At 39.0% G+C, this 18,530-nt stretch overlaps 1 protein-coding gene across 9 annotated transcripts in view; it reads left to right on the top strand.

Annotated features, from left to right (window-relative positions):
• Positions 1-18,530, top strand: part of PPP1R12B (protein phosphatase 1 regulatory subunit 12B) — a 113,645-nt gene that overhangs the window by 18,444 nt on the left and 76,671 nt on the right. For all 9 annotated transcript variants that reach the window (XM_081914387.1, XM_081914386.1, XM_081914385.1 and 6 more), the window contains exons 3-11: positions 625-743; positions 2,089-2,248; positions 5,086-5,230; positions 8,655-8,729; positions 9,237-9,313; positions 10,159-10,304; positions 12,955-13,067; positions 15,741-15,941; positions 17,763-17,845. In XM_081914387.1, coding sequence (XP_081770513.1) covers positions 625-743; positions 2,089-2,248; positions 5,086-5,230; positions 8,655-8,729; positions 9,237-9,313; positions 10,159-10,304; positions 12,955-13,067; positions 15,741-15,941; positions 17,763-17,845 — 1,119 coding nt within the window. The remainder of the gene's footprint in view (positions 1-624; positions 744-2,088; positions 2,249-5,085; positions 5,231-8,654; positions 8,730-9,236; positions 9,314-10,158; positions 10,305-12,954; positions 13,068-15,740; positions 15,942-17,762; positions 17,846-18,530) is intronic.

Raw genomic sequence — 18,530 nt, 5'->3', positions numbered from 1 at the left:
TTGTAGGATTATCAGGCCAGCTCTACGGATGACGATCTGTTTCTGTACAAAAAGTCTATACAGTTATACCTCGGGTTGAAGTAGCTTTGGGTTGAGCGTTTTCAGGTTACGCTCCACAGCGACCTGGAAGTAATGGAACGCGTTACTTCTGGGTTTCGCCACTCGCACATGCTCAAAATGACATCACGCGCATGCGCGGAAGCAGCGAATCGCGACCCGTGCACATGAGGACGCGGGTTGCTTCAGGATGCGAACGGGGCTCCGGAACGGATCCCGTTCGCATCCAGAGGTACCACTGTATAAGCCAGACATGCATACCGAGGGGGGAAAGTCCTTTTAAAATAAACTTAAGCAAAAACAGATCAAGATTTTTTTTAAAAAAATGAATTATCTGGTTGTTTCCAAAATTGGAAAGTTTTATAAAGAATTGTATCTTAATTGGTTAAGCAAATTAATAGTAATAGCTATTTGCAGGGCTGGTCTTGTGTTAAGGGAGGTCACTATCACTAGCTGCAAAAAATCTGAATTCAGTGTTTTGCTTTTTACTGGCAAAGTATAAATACAAAGCCAGATATTGAACTCATGCTGTGAAGTCCAGTCTCAATCTGGCTCTCATTCATGTAGGTATCTGATAAGTCATGGGGCCAACGTAGCTGCTGTGAACAGTGAAGGTGAAGTCCCATCTGACCTTGCAGAGGAAGCAGCCATGAAGGATCTGCTCTTGGAACAAGTAAAGAAACAAGGTAAGGAAATTGTATGTCTTACTAACCACTCTTCAGTCTTGTGGGATTTTAATAAGAAAAGCGTATATACTTTGGTTATAAATGGGGCCTGGAATTTCACTATAGTAAGTAAAACATTAGGAACAGTGACACCACGCAAAAGTACATTTCTAAAGTAAAGCATTTTGTTTGTTCTCTTAAGTTAGGCTGTACACAAAGGAAAATAAATATTCTGAAAACGTGGATCATCCATCCCCTCTGTATGTTGTTGGCCCAAACCAACTGCTGTTGCTTTTGTCTTGGGTTTTTATTTGTGCTAAATGTAAAAACCCATTTTATTGTTTCTGCTGGCAATTGCCAAAGGCCTCAACATCAGAGTTGTCACTTTTGCAGAGTGTGTGCATATCAATGTGTTGATCCTTGTTTGAAACAAACCTAAGGTATGTTTTGTATTGAGACAATGTTGCTTTCCTTTTCTTGGAGTATTTACAAAGCTTAAAGTTGTCTTACTGTCATCACCCTCCCTCCCTTCCCACACTAGTTATTTTTGGCGCTTGCAACTATACCAGCTTAGTCATTCTATGCAGCTCAGTCTTTATGTGCAGGCATTCTAAAATGCTACCCTATGAGGAGATGTGGACTTTCCTGTTTGACATGTGTAGAAGGATTGATGTACTGCTTCAGTTTTTCTTTGTAACAGCAAGGTTAACATTGCACAAACAGCTGGTCCACAGCACAGTACCTGGGTAATTTTATTTATTTGATTTGACAGTTTGGTGATAGCCCATTTAACATTAGAGAAATGTGGGAGATTGCCTGGAGGTCACACAGGGTGCTGCTGTGGAAAGTGCAATCCTTTCTGAATATGTTAGCATGTTCCCTTGGAAATGAAACTGTTTCAATTCTACTTCCTTTTAGCAAAGCTTAGTAACTGTTTTTATTGTTGCAGTTCACATATTAAGATTTAACTTCTAAGTACTTGTGCTGTTCAGCTACACTGCGTGTACTTCCAGTTATGGAAAGTTACAAAGAACTTTAATTATATGTAACTTTTTTTTTCATAATCCTAAATGACTTGGAAAAAAATTGATGTGCAAAAATACATGGCTGAGATTTTATCCAACTCTATTCTCAGCATCTTTAATGTTTTTGTGGTGTTCCTTCAAGTTTTAGATAAAATGAGCCATATTAATTGTTCAATCTTAGTTTTAAATACCCTGCCCCCTTCAACCCTTTGTGCAATTAAATTAATCGGCAGTACATTAAGGATGACAAAATTATGAACTTGTTATAAAACTTGTATCTTCTCCTCTGCATTATTTTTGTTCGCCTTCAGGCTTTTTACACCTGTTGTCTGTTTCTCCAGGATTGGATCTTGATCAAGCAAGAAAAGCAGAAGAGCAACAAATGCTTCAGGATGCACGGCAATGGCTGAACAGGAGGAAAATTGAAGATAGGAAGCAGCCCCGAACTGGTGCTACAGCTCTTCACGTAGCTTCAGCTAAAGGCTACTCTGAGGTGATGAGGTACTGATCTGTTTCCATTGTTAGCTGTAATAAACCATGGCCTAATGGTACTAATGACTCTGTGAAGAGAGATTTCTACATGTTTCTAGTATTGAAATATGAGACTATTGGATTGGATTGGATTATGATACTATTTATTCCAATAGTACTAGATGTGTTTTAATACACAGTGATTTAATGCATCTGCCCTTTCTTCTTCTGTTTGGGATTTTCAGAGATTAAAGTTCAGTGCAAGTGGGCTTTCAACTTTTATCTTAAACCTAAGTGTAAAATTACTGCGTATTCTCTTGCTAGCTCTTACCACCGCCAGCTAAGGATGAAGTCCCAGCTGCAACATATTAGTTGTAGAGCTAGCTGTTATTTGTGAGCCCCTTAACCTGAAAGAGGCTGTTGGTACACACTAAAAATTCATTGGTTGCTATGGTTTCTCCAAAGAAAATAGGAATAATAGTACTTTTCGTATGATGGACCTTTGATTAGTCTTGAGCCCTTTCAAATACCTGATTTCTCCATCCTCTGGAGCTAGCCTTGTAAGGATAGGACATATGCTGTATTTCAGTTGTTTGTTTCTATACTTGTTCACTTGTTTGTAAATGAAGGTCTCCAGAACTTTCTGATAGTTGGCTTTGGTGGGATTTCTTTTGTTATAATTTATTGTCTGCAGCCTTTATAAGATATATACAAACTAACAGCATGGCTGGGAAAGTGTAAGGGTTTGTAGGGTTTTTACAGCTGGCTAATGGCTAGGATAGGTTTTTCAAGGATAGCTATTGCAGAGTAGGACTATAATTGCAACGTAGAGGCTTGGTTGCTAGATCTTGAGCTGTGTAAGTATGAAATGTATTCATATTATCAACATGAGGAAAAAGTACCAGTTAACTTGTTTTTAGCTGATTGAGAGATTTAAATTTGCCTGCTTTATGTTACTTTTCCAGGGCATATATTCAGTTTGCTGACCCCGAACAGCAGTGTAGAAAAGCTTTATTGAACATTACATTCCTGTGCTTACTTAAGTGTTTAGTTTCTTGGTAAGGAGAACATTTGCTAGCCAACACTTTTCAGTTTGTGTTGGCATGCTTGCTTTTTTTGTTGAGGTAGCTTCTGGTAAACATTTTTACAAATGTTAGTTCTGTCAGTTTACTTACACAGCACCAGTTTTTAGTTGCAGTGTTTGGATGGTATCATGGGCCTTTGCAGGTTTTCTGCTCCTGGTTTCACCAGGTTTTTTAGTGACGTTAATACTAAGAAATATCAGAATTCTTGGAATCTTTTCTGATGTGCTCCTTATTAAGTGATTGCACTGTGCCAATTGAAGGTGTCTGTTTTAAAAGCCAATCTCTAAATATTTAGCAATTATTTTAAAGAATAGTTTAGATCCAGACTCAGCTGAACTTAGAACCCATTGAAATAAGTGTGACAAGTTGGTTGCGACTTGACACCAATGAGACTTAGGTTTTTGTAGCTTGCAGTGCAATCCTATACCTGTCTACTTGGAGGTAAGTCCTATTGAGTTCAGTAAAACTTACTCCCAGGTAAATTTGTATAGGATTACAGCCTAAGTCTGGACGTAGCCTAAAGAGGTGAAATCAAAGTGGGAGCAACAAGCACATATCTGCTGCATAATTTTTGACAATTCTTTTGAATACTTCCTTGTTCATTGTTTCCCTGCTTTGAAATCTGTCCAACGCATCCTCTGAAAGTTCATTTATTTTCTGAGCTGTGCATTGCGGGAGTGATCAACAGTGGGATTTTTAAAAATGTAACCATAGCAACATGCAGATATAAAAGACACTGAAATGACAGCCGCCTAGTTGGATGGCAGTAGGGAAACAACCTTCACTGCCGTTCACAACACAGCCTTATATTCACTTGTCTAGCCCTTCCCTCCTGCCAGGAATGTTGTGTAGGATTAACACCCCCCTCATATTCCAATATATGAAAAACATTGTGGAGTAAAATAAATGGGTGTCATTGTTTCACACTAACAGCAGTTCATCAGAGAGGAAGTGAGGAGGAATTTGGAAAAGTAAACAACATGCAGGTAATTTTCCAGTTGTTATGCTAAGAAGGAATTCATTGTTGAAGGGGGTGAAAGTTCAGTGGCAAAATAGATACAGAAGATCTCCTATTTAATATGGAATCTTCAGAAGAATCTCGGTTAGGAAGGTTAGGAAATACTTTTGCCTGAGACACTACTGCACAGTAGTTAAGGAGTACAGTACCATAGTTTCTCAAACTCCATTCACGTAGTCTATAAAAAGGTTGCAGAACAGTTAGGAATATTGGCTTTGCACTTTATTTATTGGACAACACAAAAACAGGCACATCATCAAAGCCGACACTGTGGTTATTAATAAAATGAGTTATGTAAGCGGTTAGATTTATACAACAACAACAACAACAACAAAAGTTATGTGTCCCACCAAGGCCCCATGGAGTTTTAAATGCCAAATGGGCCTATAGTATAAAACTATATTGTATATTGCAGGCATAGGCAAACTTGGCCCTCCAGGTGTTTTGGGACTACAACTCCCATCATCCCTGACCACTGGTCCTGTTAGCTAGGGATGATGGGGGTTATAGTCCCAAAACATCTGGATGGCCGAGTTTGCCTATGCCTGGTATATTGGGTAATGCCCATACTGGAGGATGCTGTTCCTGAAACTTCTTGCTTTTCTTTCCAGGTTTGCTTCCACCCATCACTGGAACACTTTGAGCTGTCTGCTTTACCACACTTGTCTTTCTCAGAGGGTATAAACCTATTTCATAAAGCCCACTGCACGTTCTTAAGCTGCATGATTGAACTGCTGCCATTCTTGCTCACTTGTTTTTCTTAGGCTCTTGATCCAAGCTGGGTATGATGTGAATGTCCAGGACAATGATGGCTGGACTCCACTCCATGCTGCTGCACATTGGGGAGTAAAGGAAGCTTGCTCTATCTTGGCTGAAGCACTGTGTGACATGGACATCAGGAACAAGCTGGTTAGTGAGCTGTAGACTAGTAAATTAATACAAGAGCCCCCAGTAGCAAAATGTTCCTTGACAAGCCAAACATGCACTTAAATTGCACATATATAATTATTGCCTGTTACTTGGCTTTAGTCAATTGAGTAGGTTGTATTATGCACATATTTTATTCTCCCTGTCAGCGGAAATGTAGTTTAAAAGGTGTTGTTGAAAATACATTTTTGGTCTGTGTGTTCTTTGACTACTGTGTCTATTTCTATTTTCAATGTGATAGGCCATTTGAAATCTTTCGGGCCAAAAGTCCAAATGGCTACTTTCTACCTTGTGTAATGTCTGTGCATATGATTGGACTCTTATCTGGTATTCTTTTTAGCTAAAACTGATGGAGAAAGGCCTTCCCACACTGCATCATATTTTGGCAGTGTGCTAATTGTAGATGTGTCAATTGACTTCTGTGCTAGAGCAAATGGGTGCTTCCTGAAAATTTATAGGCTATATAAATTATACACACTATACACACACACACACACACACACACACACACACCAAAAACTGTTTCGCCATCCTGCAGCAACTTAGAAAATTAGGCTTCCTCAACCTCGCCCCTCCAGATGTTCTGAAACTACAATTCCCATCATCCCTGACCACTAGTTCTGCTAGCTAGGGATCATAGGAGCTGTAGGCCAAAAACGTCTGGAGGGCTGAGGTTGAGGAAGCCTGATTTTAAGTTTCTTTCAAACTCAATCAGACCTGTGATGTCTTGCCTTCTTGCCGTGGCTGCTGCCACAACTGCTATACTTTCCCTTGCCTATGATGTCTACATTTACAGTGCCTTCTAGGAGTTAAAAGAGTAGGATAAAGAACCAAATCCATTCACAGAACCCTGGGATAGTAGACTGGGTTCTGCAGTTACTCTACAGTCCTTAGAGAGGGGTAAAAAAGGTTAGGCTTCGAGAATGAGACCAGTTACAAAGTGCTTTGGGGTATTTTGGTGGTGTTGTCAGTGCTGATAAAGATGGGAACAGTAGGAGGAAACCTTAGTTTATTTAACTGTCCTTGGTACTCATTTTTAAAATGCAACAGGGGATGGGGTTACAGAGTGGGAATGATAATTCCCCCCCCCCTACTGAAGGAGAGAAGTATAAGTGTAAAGTTTTGGAAGGCTGAAAATATTATTCTGCATGAGGGACCATGGCATTGTTTCCCCCAGCTATATGTAAGATGAAATTGTTTCTATAGTGAGTTGGGTTTTTTTTAATGGTTTCCATTAAAACCTCACTCCCAGTCTTGGATGTTCCTGGGGATTTGCCGGTCTTTTGAAGAGTTTTAGTTTGCTGCCTGGAGTGAGGATGGAGACTGACAGCATGAGATGATAAACCAGTTAGTGTGTATGGGATAATGTGGTAAACAAGAAAACCCTTGGTGAAATCAGGCCAGACAAGCGGTACCTGCCATGAGCTTTGTAGAAATATGCAGGGCTTTGTGCCAATAGTAGTTCTTGTCTTTGCTTTTAGTGAATGGTACATGAAACATCATTTATGATATCATTTGCAAAGAAGGTCCTATGCCTCACAAGTCATATATTTCCATGCCTGATGAAATAAGGCATCTGAATTAACGTTTGCCCTAATCATTCAAAGTGGATCATTTCTGCAGCATTAAAACGGTTGGTGGAGGTGGAAAGAGGTAGAAGCAGTAGTAATATTTAGAGGCACCTTTAGCTTGTATGGAACATATGGCCTTGATGTTGTGTCTTAAAAATATTCAAGAGTCGTTTATTGGTTTACTACTGTATAATGTAAGAAAGCAGGTGGTCACTGTCATCATTATAAGTTTCCATTTTTGGGACTGTTTATGGAGCAAGACTCAAATTTGCTTTAACTGCTATGTTTCTTGGATCTTCATTAGTCTGCATTATGACTTGGGTGTTGCTCTAAGACTGTGATTATGATTTGGCTGACAAACACACATAGAGTTTGGTAGAAAAGCTGCTTGAAGAAGGGCAGATGGTACCTCGTCCTCCTCTGATGAAGCATTAATAACCCACCTAGTCAGTCCTCTTCAGTGAGCTCTAAGAAGACAAGATGGGCCAATGGTCAGTTGCACTTCTTCAAGCAGGGGACATCCTTTTGCTAGCTTCACAATCCTCAGAAGTTCAGGGTGGGAGAGGGTATTCTCTGTGGCAGCTGCTGAGCTGTGGAATTTCCTCCCCATTGAGGTGCACTTGCTTAGTCGTCCCCCCCCCAGAAAAATCTTTTTTATTGAGCTTTCCGTTGCAAATTTAAATTCAAACATTAAACATCAACATCATCATATAGGATTCCTTGACTCCTTTGACTTCGCCCTGCCGTTCCATGGTTACCATTTTCAATCTTTCTCAACTGCTTCACTTATTTTCACTATTTTTCTTAAGTCATCCATTCTTACCTTAATTTATAGTACATTGCAAGCATTACTCAAATCCTGCCAAAGTTTTTAGTTACCTTCATTGCTTAGTTTCTGCCATAAATCGAAGGCACTTTTTTTTTACCCTAGCGTTTGACACTTAAGATATATATATTGGGCTCACCCTATTCTCTTGACCGTAATTTATTTTAGTATTGTATTTTTAAATGGTTGTAACCTGCTCTGGGACTTCATAGTGAAAGGGGGTAAGAACTCTAATTTATTCAGTTACCACCAACAATTCTATTATTATTATTATTATTATTATTATTATGTCCCATTGATCCTGTTGCCTTTGCTATAATGTTTGATAGAGATGCTCATAAAATCCTGCCCATAACTGAAAGACTAGGAGAGAACTACAAGATCATGCATTCCCTCCCCCTTTACTCTCCCTTTACTCTCAAGGACAAGCGTTCCTCTGACTGCCCCCCGCCCCAAAACATATTACATGGTTCAGGATTCTGTATGCACCAATCCTAACCATGGTTAATACTAACCAGGGTTTTAAAATGTGTTTCCAAACCCTGGTTAGGAGGGATTTTAGCTAGTGGTTGTCTGGAAGTAGTAGTATTGAAAATGTTATATATGTACTGGCTCAGCATAACCCAACTTTTTTTGGGTACTACTGATATCAGAAGCTACATGTGTAAGAATAGTACTCTAATTTTATTGCAAGATACTTCCTGATATTTTTGACAAATTCCATCATTTATCTCCTGTTCCATGCCTCTGGCTGGTCTATCCTACGATAATCAATTTGTATAACAAAATGCATGCTTAACTTGGGAGCTAATATATAATTAAAAGATATGGCCAGTCCTTTCCCAAGGAAAAGTAAGTAAATTCTAAAGTTGCTTTCAAAGCCTTGCCAATTACTGGAATAAGAAATGTACTTTATAAACTTTGCTTAATAAACATAAAGAATCTCCTTTCCAAACTAATGAAATGCCATCCTAAAGTGCCTTTGTTTGCTAATTGCACATGCCATCAGGGTCAGACACCATTTGATGTTGCCGATGAAGGATTGGTTGAACATTTAGAGATGCTCCAGAAGAAACAGAATATGGTGAGTTTCTGGCTATTCCTTTTAACTAGTCCAGTATTCATGGACTTGTATGTCAGCAACCTGAGAGTTACTTGTGAGATGTTAAATTGAAATGGGTCAGCGTTAAAAGTACCAACATGATGCAAATACAGTGGTACCTCGGTTTACAAACTTAATCCGTTCCAGAAGTCTGTTCTTAAACTGAAACTGTTCTTAAACCAAGGCACGCTTTCCCTAATGAGGCCTCCCACTACCAGTGCCCTTCCACCATTCGGATTCTGTTCTTAGACCGAGGTAAAGTTCACAAACCGGGACACTACTTCCGGTTTTGCAGAGTTCATATACTGAACAGTTCTTAAACAAAGTTGTTCTTAAACCAAAAGACCACTGTAATGTCAAAATCCCTTAACTGTAGAAAATGTCTGGGAAGCTTAATAATAATGCAATTTGAGAAGGGGGATAGTGAAAATGATCTACTGGATCCATTAGTAGTTCTTTAAAACAGCTTTCTAATCATGCTTTTGACAGCTGCGCAGTGAAGAGACAAGAAACAAGCTAATAGAAGCTGATATGAATGGGAAACTTCAAAGTGGGCTCTTCAAAAAGTAAGATCTCAAGTATATGGTGTGGGTCCCTTGCAGCATTTGATGTGAGCATTGCTGTGGGGATGGGGTAGGAAATGGTTTTGGAGATTGTTGCATTCTTTTTATTGTTTTTAGAGCATGTGTTTCAGTGTGTTATTCCATTTTTACTGTGTATTTTGCTTCAAAGACTTTATGCTATCAAGCGGCCTATAAATTTGTGAAAGAAAGTAACCCATTTTGAGCTTCTATAAGTCAAGTCACTAGCATGATCTGTAACATGGTGAGGCGCCAGTGAATTTTGCAACTGATGGGGCAGTCATGTGGAAGCTATTACATATTTGTTTTTAAATTACCTTTTATTGAAGAATGTGTTCTCCTCCCTCAGATCAGGAGCTCATCTAGTCAGTTTCACCACTCCACTGACAAAAGAGCCACTGTGGAGTAGTGCTTAGTGACTTGCTATGACCTGGAGTCAAATCCTGACTCAGTCGTGAAGCTCACTGGGTGGCCTTGAGTCATCAGCCTAACCCACCTCACAGGGATGTTATGAAGGGAGAACCATGCGCAGCACCTTGAGCTCCTTGGAGGAAAGATGTCATATAATAAAACATAAAATAAAAATGATTAAAATAAGATGGCTGAAATTAAAAACTGTGGGGAAAACATGAACATATGTACAGATAGAAGCTTTGGACCTAGGCTAGTGCATTGTTATATTAAGGGTGGAAGTTGCTCACATTGCTCTTTAGAAATGATTCCGTAGAAAGCCTTATCTGTGTTCTGATATCGTCAGCTTCTTAAAAGCACAACATTTTGTTAACTTATTCCATTGTGGTGAATACCTCTCTCAACCACTTGTACTTCAGTAAAGAGAAGATTCTTTATGAGGCAGACACTCTGAAATGTCTAGAAAGGGAAGAAGAAAACAAAGAGTTCAGTAGCTCCAGCTCTGAAGAAGAAGAAGAAGCCGAGGAAGATGAAGCTTCAGAGTCTGATTCTGAAAAAGAGGCAGGTAATATATAGAACTGAGTTTTGTTTTTGTTTCTTGCCTAGTTAAGTACTGATGGGCCAGGGAATCAATGGGAACATAATTTTCTCCCAGGTATCTTTAAATACTTGATTCATTCTCTAAATATAAGAATCCATAAAGATAATGTGAGATTTAGGAATAAGGCATACATATAGAACAATAGAATTGTAGAGTTGGAAGGGACCCTTAGGGAATCTCATCTGAAGCATCCATGACAGATGACCATCCAACCTCTGCTTAGAAACCTCCAAGAAAAAAGAGTCTGCCATCTCTTGTGGGAGTCTATTCCGCAGTCGGACAACGCTTAGTGTCAGAAGGTTGTTCCTGATGTTTAGTCAGATTTCACCTTCCAGAGGAGATTTTTGGGGGGCTTGTGAGAAGCTGTAGTGGGGATGAGAGGAAGGTCCTGTTATATGAGTAGAAGTGTACTGTAGTCAGTACTTGTTCCAGACATACAGATTCTGGAAGTCTAATGTTTATAAGCAAAAATAAGAATGAATGGAAAGAAGTGCTTCTGCATAGCAATTAAAAAATGAATATCTGAAATTTGCAGATTTTGGATTTTCTGACTTGATTATCATCTTCCAAAAAGTTGTTAACCATTTGTCTTAGGGGTTTTCCAGATTTATATTGCTACAGATGTCCAGCTGTTGCTCTTTATTTAGATGGGATGAAAATATCTTAGTGCTGTTACTTCGCAATATTTATATATTGTAGCAGTATAATAGCCATTTAGGCGTGGTGTCTGGAATGGTTTTGAATATGTTGTGTGGCTTGTCCTTTAAAACAAAGACCATTAGCAATATATCTAAGATGAATAATGGATCACCAAGTGGGTAGAGCTCAAGCATAGAATGTGAAGCTTTATTGCAAGATTACATGTAGCAAATACACTTAAATGTTTGTATTATGCTGATATTCCGTTGTTGCTTCTGCAGGGTAACTGCAGATGAGTGCATGAGTGGGGTTATACAGCAGAAAAGTTACTAATGGTAGAAAAGTTGAAGTTCAGCTTTTTAGCTTTGTCTGACGATCAGCTTCTGCTTTAGCACCATAAATGAGGAGGGGAGTTAAATGAGGAGGAAAGCCATGTATACCAGCTTGATCTCCTTGAAGAAAAAGTTGTGATATAATTGCAATAAGTCAATAAATTTAGGGTGTAGGAAACTGCTGTAGGACTAGGTAGTTACAAATGTAAAGAAATACAAAGGGTTTTTTTTAGCTCTATCTTTGCCAAAGAGTCAGAGTCTAGCACATCCCTCTACATAAGTGATTGTGTGCAGCAATGTCTATATCTATCTATCATCTATCTATCTATCTATCTATCATCATCTATCTATCATCTATCTATCTATCTATCTATCTATCTATCTATCTATCTATCTATCTATCATCTATCTATCTATCATCTATCTATCTATTTCTCTATCTATCTATCTATATCATCTATATCTTCTATTCCTTCAGATTCAGATACAGAAACACTGCTTTTTAAAAAAATAGAAAACTCATATATATGGTTCTACCCTGCATTTTTTTAGCTGTGGTCACCAACTGGAATATATTGCTGTCTAAAAACTGAATTTGTTTCTCAGCATATATTGCTGTAGTACAGAAATAGACAAGTACTTGGCCAGTTCTTTATGCTATTAATAGCTCTCTCAGAAGCAGAAATTACTCATCAAAGCAGATACAGTAATGTAGTCTTATCTTATTATTGTCCACTGTCATGGACAGAAAGGAAAAAGGGAGTTCTGGGATGAAAAGTCTTTAAATGGTGGCTGGGGGGTGCGGACGGAGAGAGACAGGTTGCTGCTAAACATGTGTTTGGCCTGTTACTACAGCTATTTGTGATTCTCCTTAGCTGCTTGAGTTTTGCTGCCACCAGTCACTTGAGGGGCTGCATAGACACCAAGTAAGGAGACACAGCTAGACAAAGTTGCCCTGGGGTAATTATTCTAGTTAGATAAATATTTGTTTCATTTGTGCCTTAAGCCTTGAAACGATCCAATTTTTCTTTCTACTCTTCAGTTAATATATTTCACACAGTAGTACAGGACTAGCCAGTAAACAAATGTGTTTGATCACTATGTGGAGACCTAATCCAGATTCATTTTGGAAGCAAGAGTCTAATCCAAAATGGATCCAAGTCTTGGGCAACCCCAGGTAAATCGCTATCAAATTATGTGCCCCCCCCGATTCATCAGTAACTCTCATAAGCAATTCAAAAACATGCTTTTAAAGTGAGCTCTTGATTTAAACATAAGCAGAAGTATTGTTTGCAAAATCATTTGGAGAAAGAAGAGAGTTTTGTAGGGATGTGCTTAAAACTGGATTAACAGTTCTTACTAGTTCAATGAATGAATTTATTAACTGCCATGGATAAGCTTTTTCAGCCATTACTGAAAAGCTATTAAAAGAAAATATTGCTAGTCAGTAGATCTCATACAGATTTTTGCATTTTAAGCTAAAGTGTCTTTTTTGCTCAGGTTGTGGGGAAATGGCTCTTGCTTAAACTAGTCATACAGATGAAAGGAACTGTGACTTGAGTATCAGGGCCACATCACCCTTTTAACTGTAGAATTATGGTATTCTATTTTGTCACTTGTTTTTTCTTGGTCTTTCATTATAGAGAGAAAGGAAGAGCCTATTGCTAATCATTCCAATCATGAACCCAGAACTCTAATCACAGAACAAGTGCCACCACCAGAGCATAACTCTTTCACTATGGCTCCTGCCAGAAAAGTAAGTGGAGGTTGACTTCAGTCTTAAAAGTAACAACTTGCTTTGAATCCTAGCTTACAATACTGTGCAAACTTGTTGTTGCTGCTGTTTAGTTGTTTAGTCATGTCCGACTCTTCGTGACCCCATGGACCAGAGCATGTGCAAACATACTTACAAGTAAATTTTATTAAATTCAGCATACTTCCACATAAACATTTAGAGGATCGAGTGACATTGTACATAAATATTCAGCAGAATTTCTTAAATTTACTGCATGGCTGTGATCATACTGCCCAGTATCTATCTAGTGCATAGACATTTTCACCAAACATTTGAGAAGATCATCTTAAGTGTAGCTGGGTATTGGGAAGAGGATTGCACTCAGTGCCACATCAGCAGCTTTCTGCTTATGCAACAGGACTTCTTCCTTCACTCCTTTCCCCATGTACTCCCAAATTCTGCTCAGAAGGGTCCCCCATCTTCCCAAGACAGCCACAGAGGTGAGGAGAGGGAAGTTCTGTTGTGCAAGTGGAGCATCAACATTGGTTGGAACCTACAGTGTTGGATTTGGACCAGAGAGACCTGTCTGAAATCCCCACTCATTCAACCTTATCTACTTCACCGTGTTGTTAGGATAAAATTAAGTAACCATATTTATGTCATCCTGACAGAATGCAAATGAGGTTGATTTAATCAAGATAGATTTAGGAGGGCTGCATTAATTGTTGGTAAAACATTGGGAATCAATAGTATTCTGCCATTTTTACTTAAAAAGGTATGTGCCCAAAATTGATCTGAGAATCATATTTCTCTTTTGCAGTGAACCTGCAGAATTTTTCATTTTTAGGCTGAGGAAATTGGTTTTAACATACTTCAAACAAAGGCCTCTTCTTCATTGTTTATTCCTAGAAAATATGTATACCCCCCTTTCCACCACCCGGCTTGTTTTCATTCTAAAAAATGAGCTGCACACTTCAGTTAATTTTATGTTGGACATTGCAATAATATGTTGTTTAATGCTTCATAAGAATCCTGGATTTCTACCTGTTTAGAAATCTAAGAGGGGTTCTTCCTGGTTTTTGTTTATTCTTGTGTTCTGTTCAACTGGAAATGCTGTCATCAAGTGTTGTGCAATAAAGTTTTTTTTACATGTAAGGGAGTTAACAATCTTCTGCATTTTCTTAAGAGCTATGTGGTTGTCATAGCAGCAGAAATCCCAGGTTATGTAATCTTTTCCAGATTTGAGAGGACCCTGTGTGCTAAGATATTATATAACTGAAAGGGCACATTAAAATATTTAGTAGTAGGCTTTTTTCTCCCCAAGTGAAACTCAAAATATTGCTGGGGGGATAGCCCCTTTCTGTCTTAAATTGCTGATTGATGATAAATAAAGCTAACATAGATATGCTCATTTAAAAAGTATGGTAATTAATTTGAATCTGTGCTGTAGAACCACTAGGATGAATGATAGAAGCAGAACTATCAGTAATCTCATGCTTCAGCTGGGACAGCCCACTCCATCCATCTTTGGAAAACACTAATGGTTCTGTTGGGAGAAGATTAAGATAGGTCATTTATCCATATACTGGTCATTTGGAAGGACTGCCTGCAGAGGAGCCTGGGCTTTCTTTTCTTACACATGTATTCTGTCCTTGCTGCAAGGACTCAGAATAGCATTCATGGACTTTCTTGACTAACATCAGGCAATGTCATGCTGTTCAGCTTTACTCTTCTTCTTAGCTTAGATGTTAGGATGGGGCTGGAAATGTTTACAATAACCTTGCAGTGGTAGAGTCTAGTGGATTGAAATGCAGTGCAAAGCACTAGTGGATTGATATGCAGTGCAAAGCATATATTTGAACAAATGTCATTTGGCCTTTAAGCATTTGCTAATATCCAACAAGCGGCTCCTCTGAGCTATGAATCATGCAAGAGAGTCCTGTATAAGCCTCTCATGTGTGAGATTCCACCAGAAAAAATAGTTATATCATTCTGAATAATAAAGAGACTTGAGTAGTTAGATAATTCCCCACCACCACCGAGTGACAATGAAGATGGTTTATTCAGGGTGGTCTGAAAAACAGGCACAAAAGAGGTGTAAAAGATGCAAGTTTATGCTTCACTATAGTCTCTAAAAAAGGCATCTTACCAGTTTGCTGAGCTTTAGGATTCAGAAATTAATGCTAGATTAGTTGTTTTTCACAGATGGATGATGTGTATGCCTGGCATACACATACTGCACTACTGGTAAATACTGCACTACTGGTAAATCTGTATTATTAATTGGTTTAATGTGTATTTCATGTTCTATAGCTGAAATGATTTTAAACTGGAAGTTAATTATTGGAATAGTAAACTAATCTGGAAGCTTAAAAAGGTAAAGGTAAAGGTACCCCCTGACCATTAGGTCCAGTCGCGGACGACTGGGGTCGCGGTGTTCATCTCGCTGTATAGGCCAAGGAAGCCTGCGTTTGTCCACAGACAGCTTCCAGGTCATGTGGCCAGCATGACTAAGCCGCTTCTGGAGAACCAGAGCAGCGCATGGAAACGTTTACCTTCCCGCCAGAGTGGTACCTATTTATCTACTTGCACTTGACGTGCTTTCGAACTGCTAGGTGGGCAGGAGCTGGAACTGAGCCTAGTTTTTCCTAAGTATCCTCCACTCTTCCTTATTGTCCTCTTTCTCTGTTACAGTTTACTCCATTGCTCAACAAGTCTGAAGAACAAAAGGATGAATCTCCTTCATCATGGAGGCTAAGTCTACGGAAAACCAGCAGCCAAAACACACTTAGTGAAGGAAGTGGTCCTCGTGACATGCCAAGAGAGAAGGATGGTTCCATATATCGTTCTTCTTCGACCCCTCGGATTTCTGCATTATTAGACAACAAAGAGAAGGTGCTGAATAATTTGGCTTTCCTCACTTTGAAATGCAAGTTTTGTAATCTTATAAAGTGTTAGTTAAAGGCCTTTCCATATAACTATTTTTAAATCAAAGCTTTTTCTTAGGGATGTACACATTAGCCCCAAGGCAATGGCAGTAGTACTATATCTTTACATTATAACAGGAACATAGCAAGAGCTGTGCTGGCTCAGACTGGGGTTTGATTTGGGTATTGGCAGTTTGGTTTTAACAGTGGCCAGCCAAATGCATCTGGGTTGCCTGAAAGCATGCCGTGAAGGAAACAGTCTTTGCTTTGGTTAGTTTCCCAGACAACTGGAATTTAGAGGTACATTACCCCTGAACCTGGGAGTTACATTTAGCTACCTTGACTTGATGGTAGCAATGCAAGGGTGCTGGCAAAGTTGTGCCACTAGTTATCAGATGTATGGGCACTATCTGGTACCAGGGACACTCATGCAATTTCCATGCTGCAGTCACTGGAGAGGAGGAAATCAGAATACAGTGGTACCTCAGTTTACAAACTTAATCCGTTCCAGAAGTCTGTTTTTAAACCAAAGCGTTCTTAAACCAAGGTGTGCTTTCCCATAGAAAGTAATGGGAAATGGATTAATCCATTCCAGATGATGAAAAACAACCCCTAAAACAGCAATTTAACATCAATTTTACTATCTAACAAGACCATTGATCCATAAAATGAAGGCAATAATCAATGTACTATACTATAAAATAAATAAGACAGTATTGTAAATGATAAATATTAAAATTAATCTTCTTTCTTACGTGCACTGATGATAGTCATTGTTTGGTTGGGGGGGCTTTTATCCATTTCTGCAGGCATACAATCAACCAGTAGCTGAACTGGGTTCCACACAAAACAAGTCATAAAAACGAAGTAACTAGCCTCAGTCACAAGTCAGTCCCATAAAACGAAGACCAAGTCACAGTCAAAAAAATGAAAAAGCCACACAAACAAACATTCAAAAAAATAGCAAAAACAAAAGCTCCAAATATCACCTCTGTGTTGTGTGGGTCCTCGGGCCTCAACAGCCAACAGACTCAACAGGAAGGCTCTGATTAGCAGCGGGGGCCTCAATTTACAAATGGAACACACTCAACGGGAAGCAGAATATGTTCAGCTTCCAAGGCAAAGTTCACAAACCATAACACCTACTTCCGGGTTTGCAGCGTTCTGATTCCAAGTTGTTCATAAACTAAGCTGTTCTTAAACCAAGGTACCACTGTATTGTAATATGTGTAGTAGAAAAGTAAAATCATTTTTGGACCACCGCTGTCACCTTCGTTGATCTGGCCATTACATTTGTACTGGAGCAAGGAGAACAAAAATCCTGATGGAAGCATTGTGATGATGGTGGAATTGTATATCGGTGTCTCTTTTCTCTAGATTTGTAAACAAAATAAATGATAACCATAGTGGACTATGTTAAACTTGATTGATTGCATTTGCACCCCACACTTCAGCCAGAAAGGCTCCCAGAGTGACTTCCATAAAATCAAAACAAGACACTCCCTACCCGCAGGCTTACAATCTAAAAACGACAACTTAGCACACAAGGAGGGAAGAGGAAAATCTGAATCAAAACTCAAGCCCCAATTTCTCACCAGTTTTTCCTATATTGACTAGCTGGCACAGTTCAGAGGCTGGATGTGCCTGATGGAGCTGGGCCTCCAGCAAAGCTCTGCTTCCTCCCTCTCCCGTTGAGGCAGTCTATTTTGATTCACGAAGTGTTTGACAGCTCTATAATTTTTGACTGAAAAATTCACCATAATTAAGGAATTTATTTTTATTTCAACAGGACAAGGACAACAAAATCTATTTTGCTTCAATAGCCCCTCGAAGGTTGAACAGTGCAGGTGACATAGAAGAAAAGGAAAACCGGTAAGTCTCTTTGAATTTGGGGCTCAACTCTTAAAGAGGTGAATATTTACAAGCTGAATCTCTGGAAGATTCTTTCTCTCTCTCCCTCCTTCTGCATCACATACATGAGTTTCACATCATCATTCCACTTATGTTTGAAACAAAGAAGAGCTGTGTTTTGGCCATCTCCCAAATGAACTTCTAATATATCTAAGCTAAGTAAAAAAACAATTTAGCAATATACAGTCCTGTATATAAGGCTTTCCTTTTTCCATGTTCCTCCTTTTCTCTCTCCCTTTTCAATTACCAGATAAAGTGAATGTATCTGGTATTTCCTTTGTATAACTGGGCTGAATCCAACTAAATCATTGCATGCTCAGAAAGACTTCCGTGAGTGCAATGGAACTGCTTCCCCCACTTCTCCCCACACTGTCCCTCTGCAAATCTCTCTGCCCCCCCCCAATTCTCTGGAGTATATTTGGGGACAGTGCAAGGGGCACACAGAAGGAAGAGAAGTTTCTTTGTGCTTGCAGAAATAGTTCTGCACACACAGTGATTTACTTGGATAAAACCCACTATGTTCTTTCTCCTTTCATATGTTTCTTCTCACTCTTATTAAATCCGGGAAAAACAAAGTCTTATAATTAGAGATTCCCTTTTGGACTTTCTGTGTAAAAAGGAAAATGAATTAATCTATTTAGGTCAG

The sequence above is a fragment of the Podarcis melisellensis genome (genome assembly GCF_964234715.1).
Source record: "Podarcis melisellensis genome assembly, chromosome: 6".
In the NCBI taxonomy this organism is placed as follows: Eukaryota; Metazoa; Chordata; class Lepidosauria; order Squamata; family Lacertidae; genus Podarcis; species Podarcis melisellensis.
The sequence above is the reverse complement of the archived record's forward strand: the minus strand, read 5'-3'. Positions and strand labels throughout refer to the sequence as shown.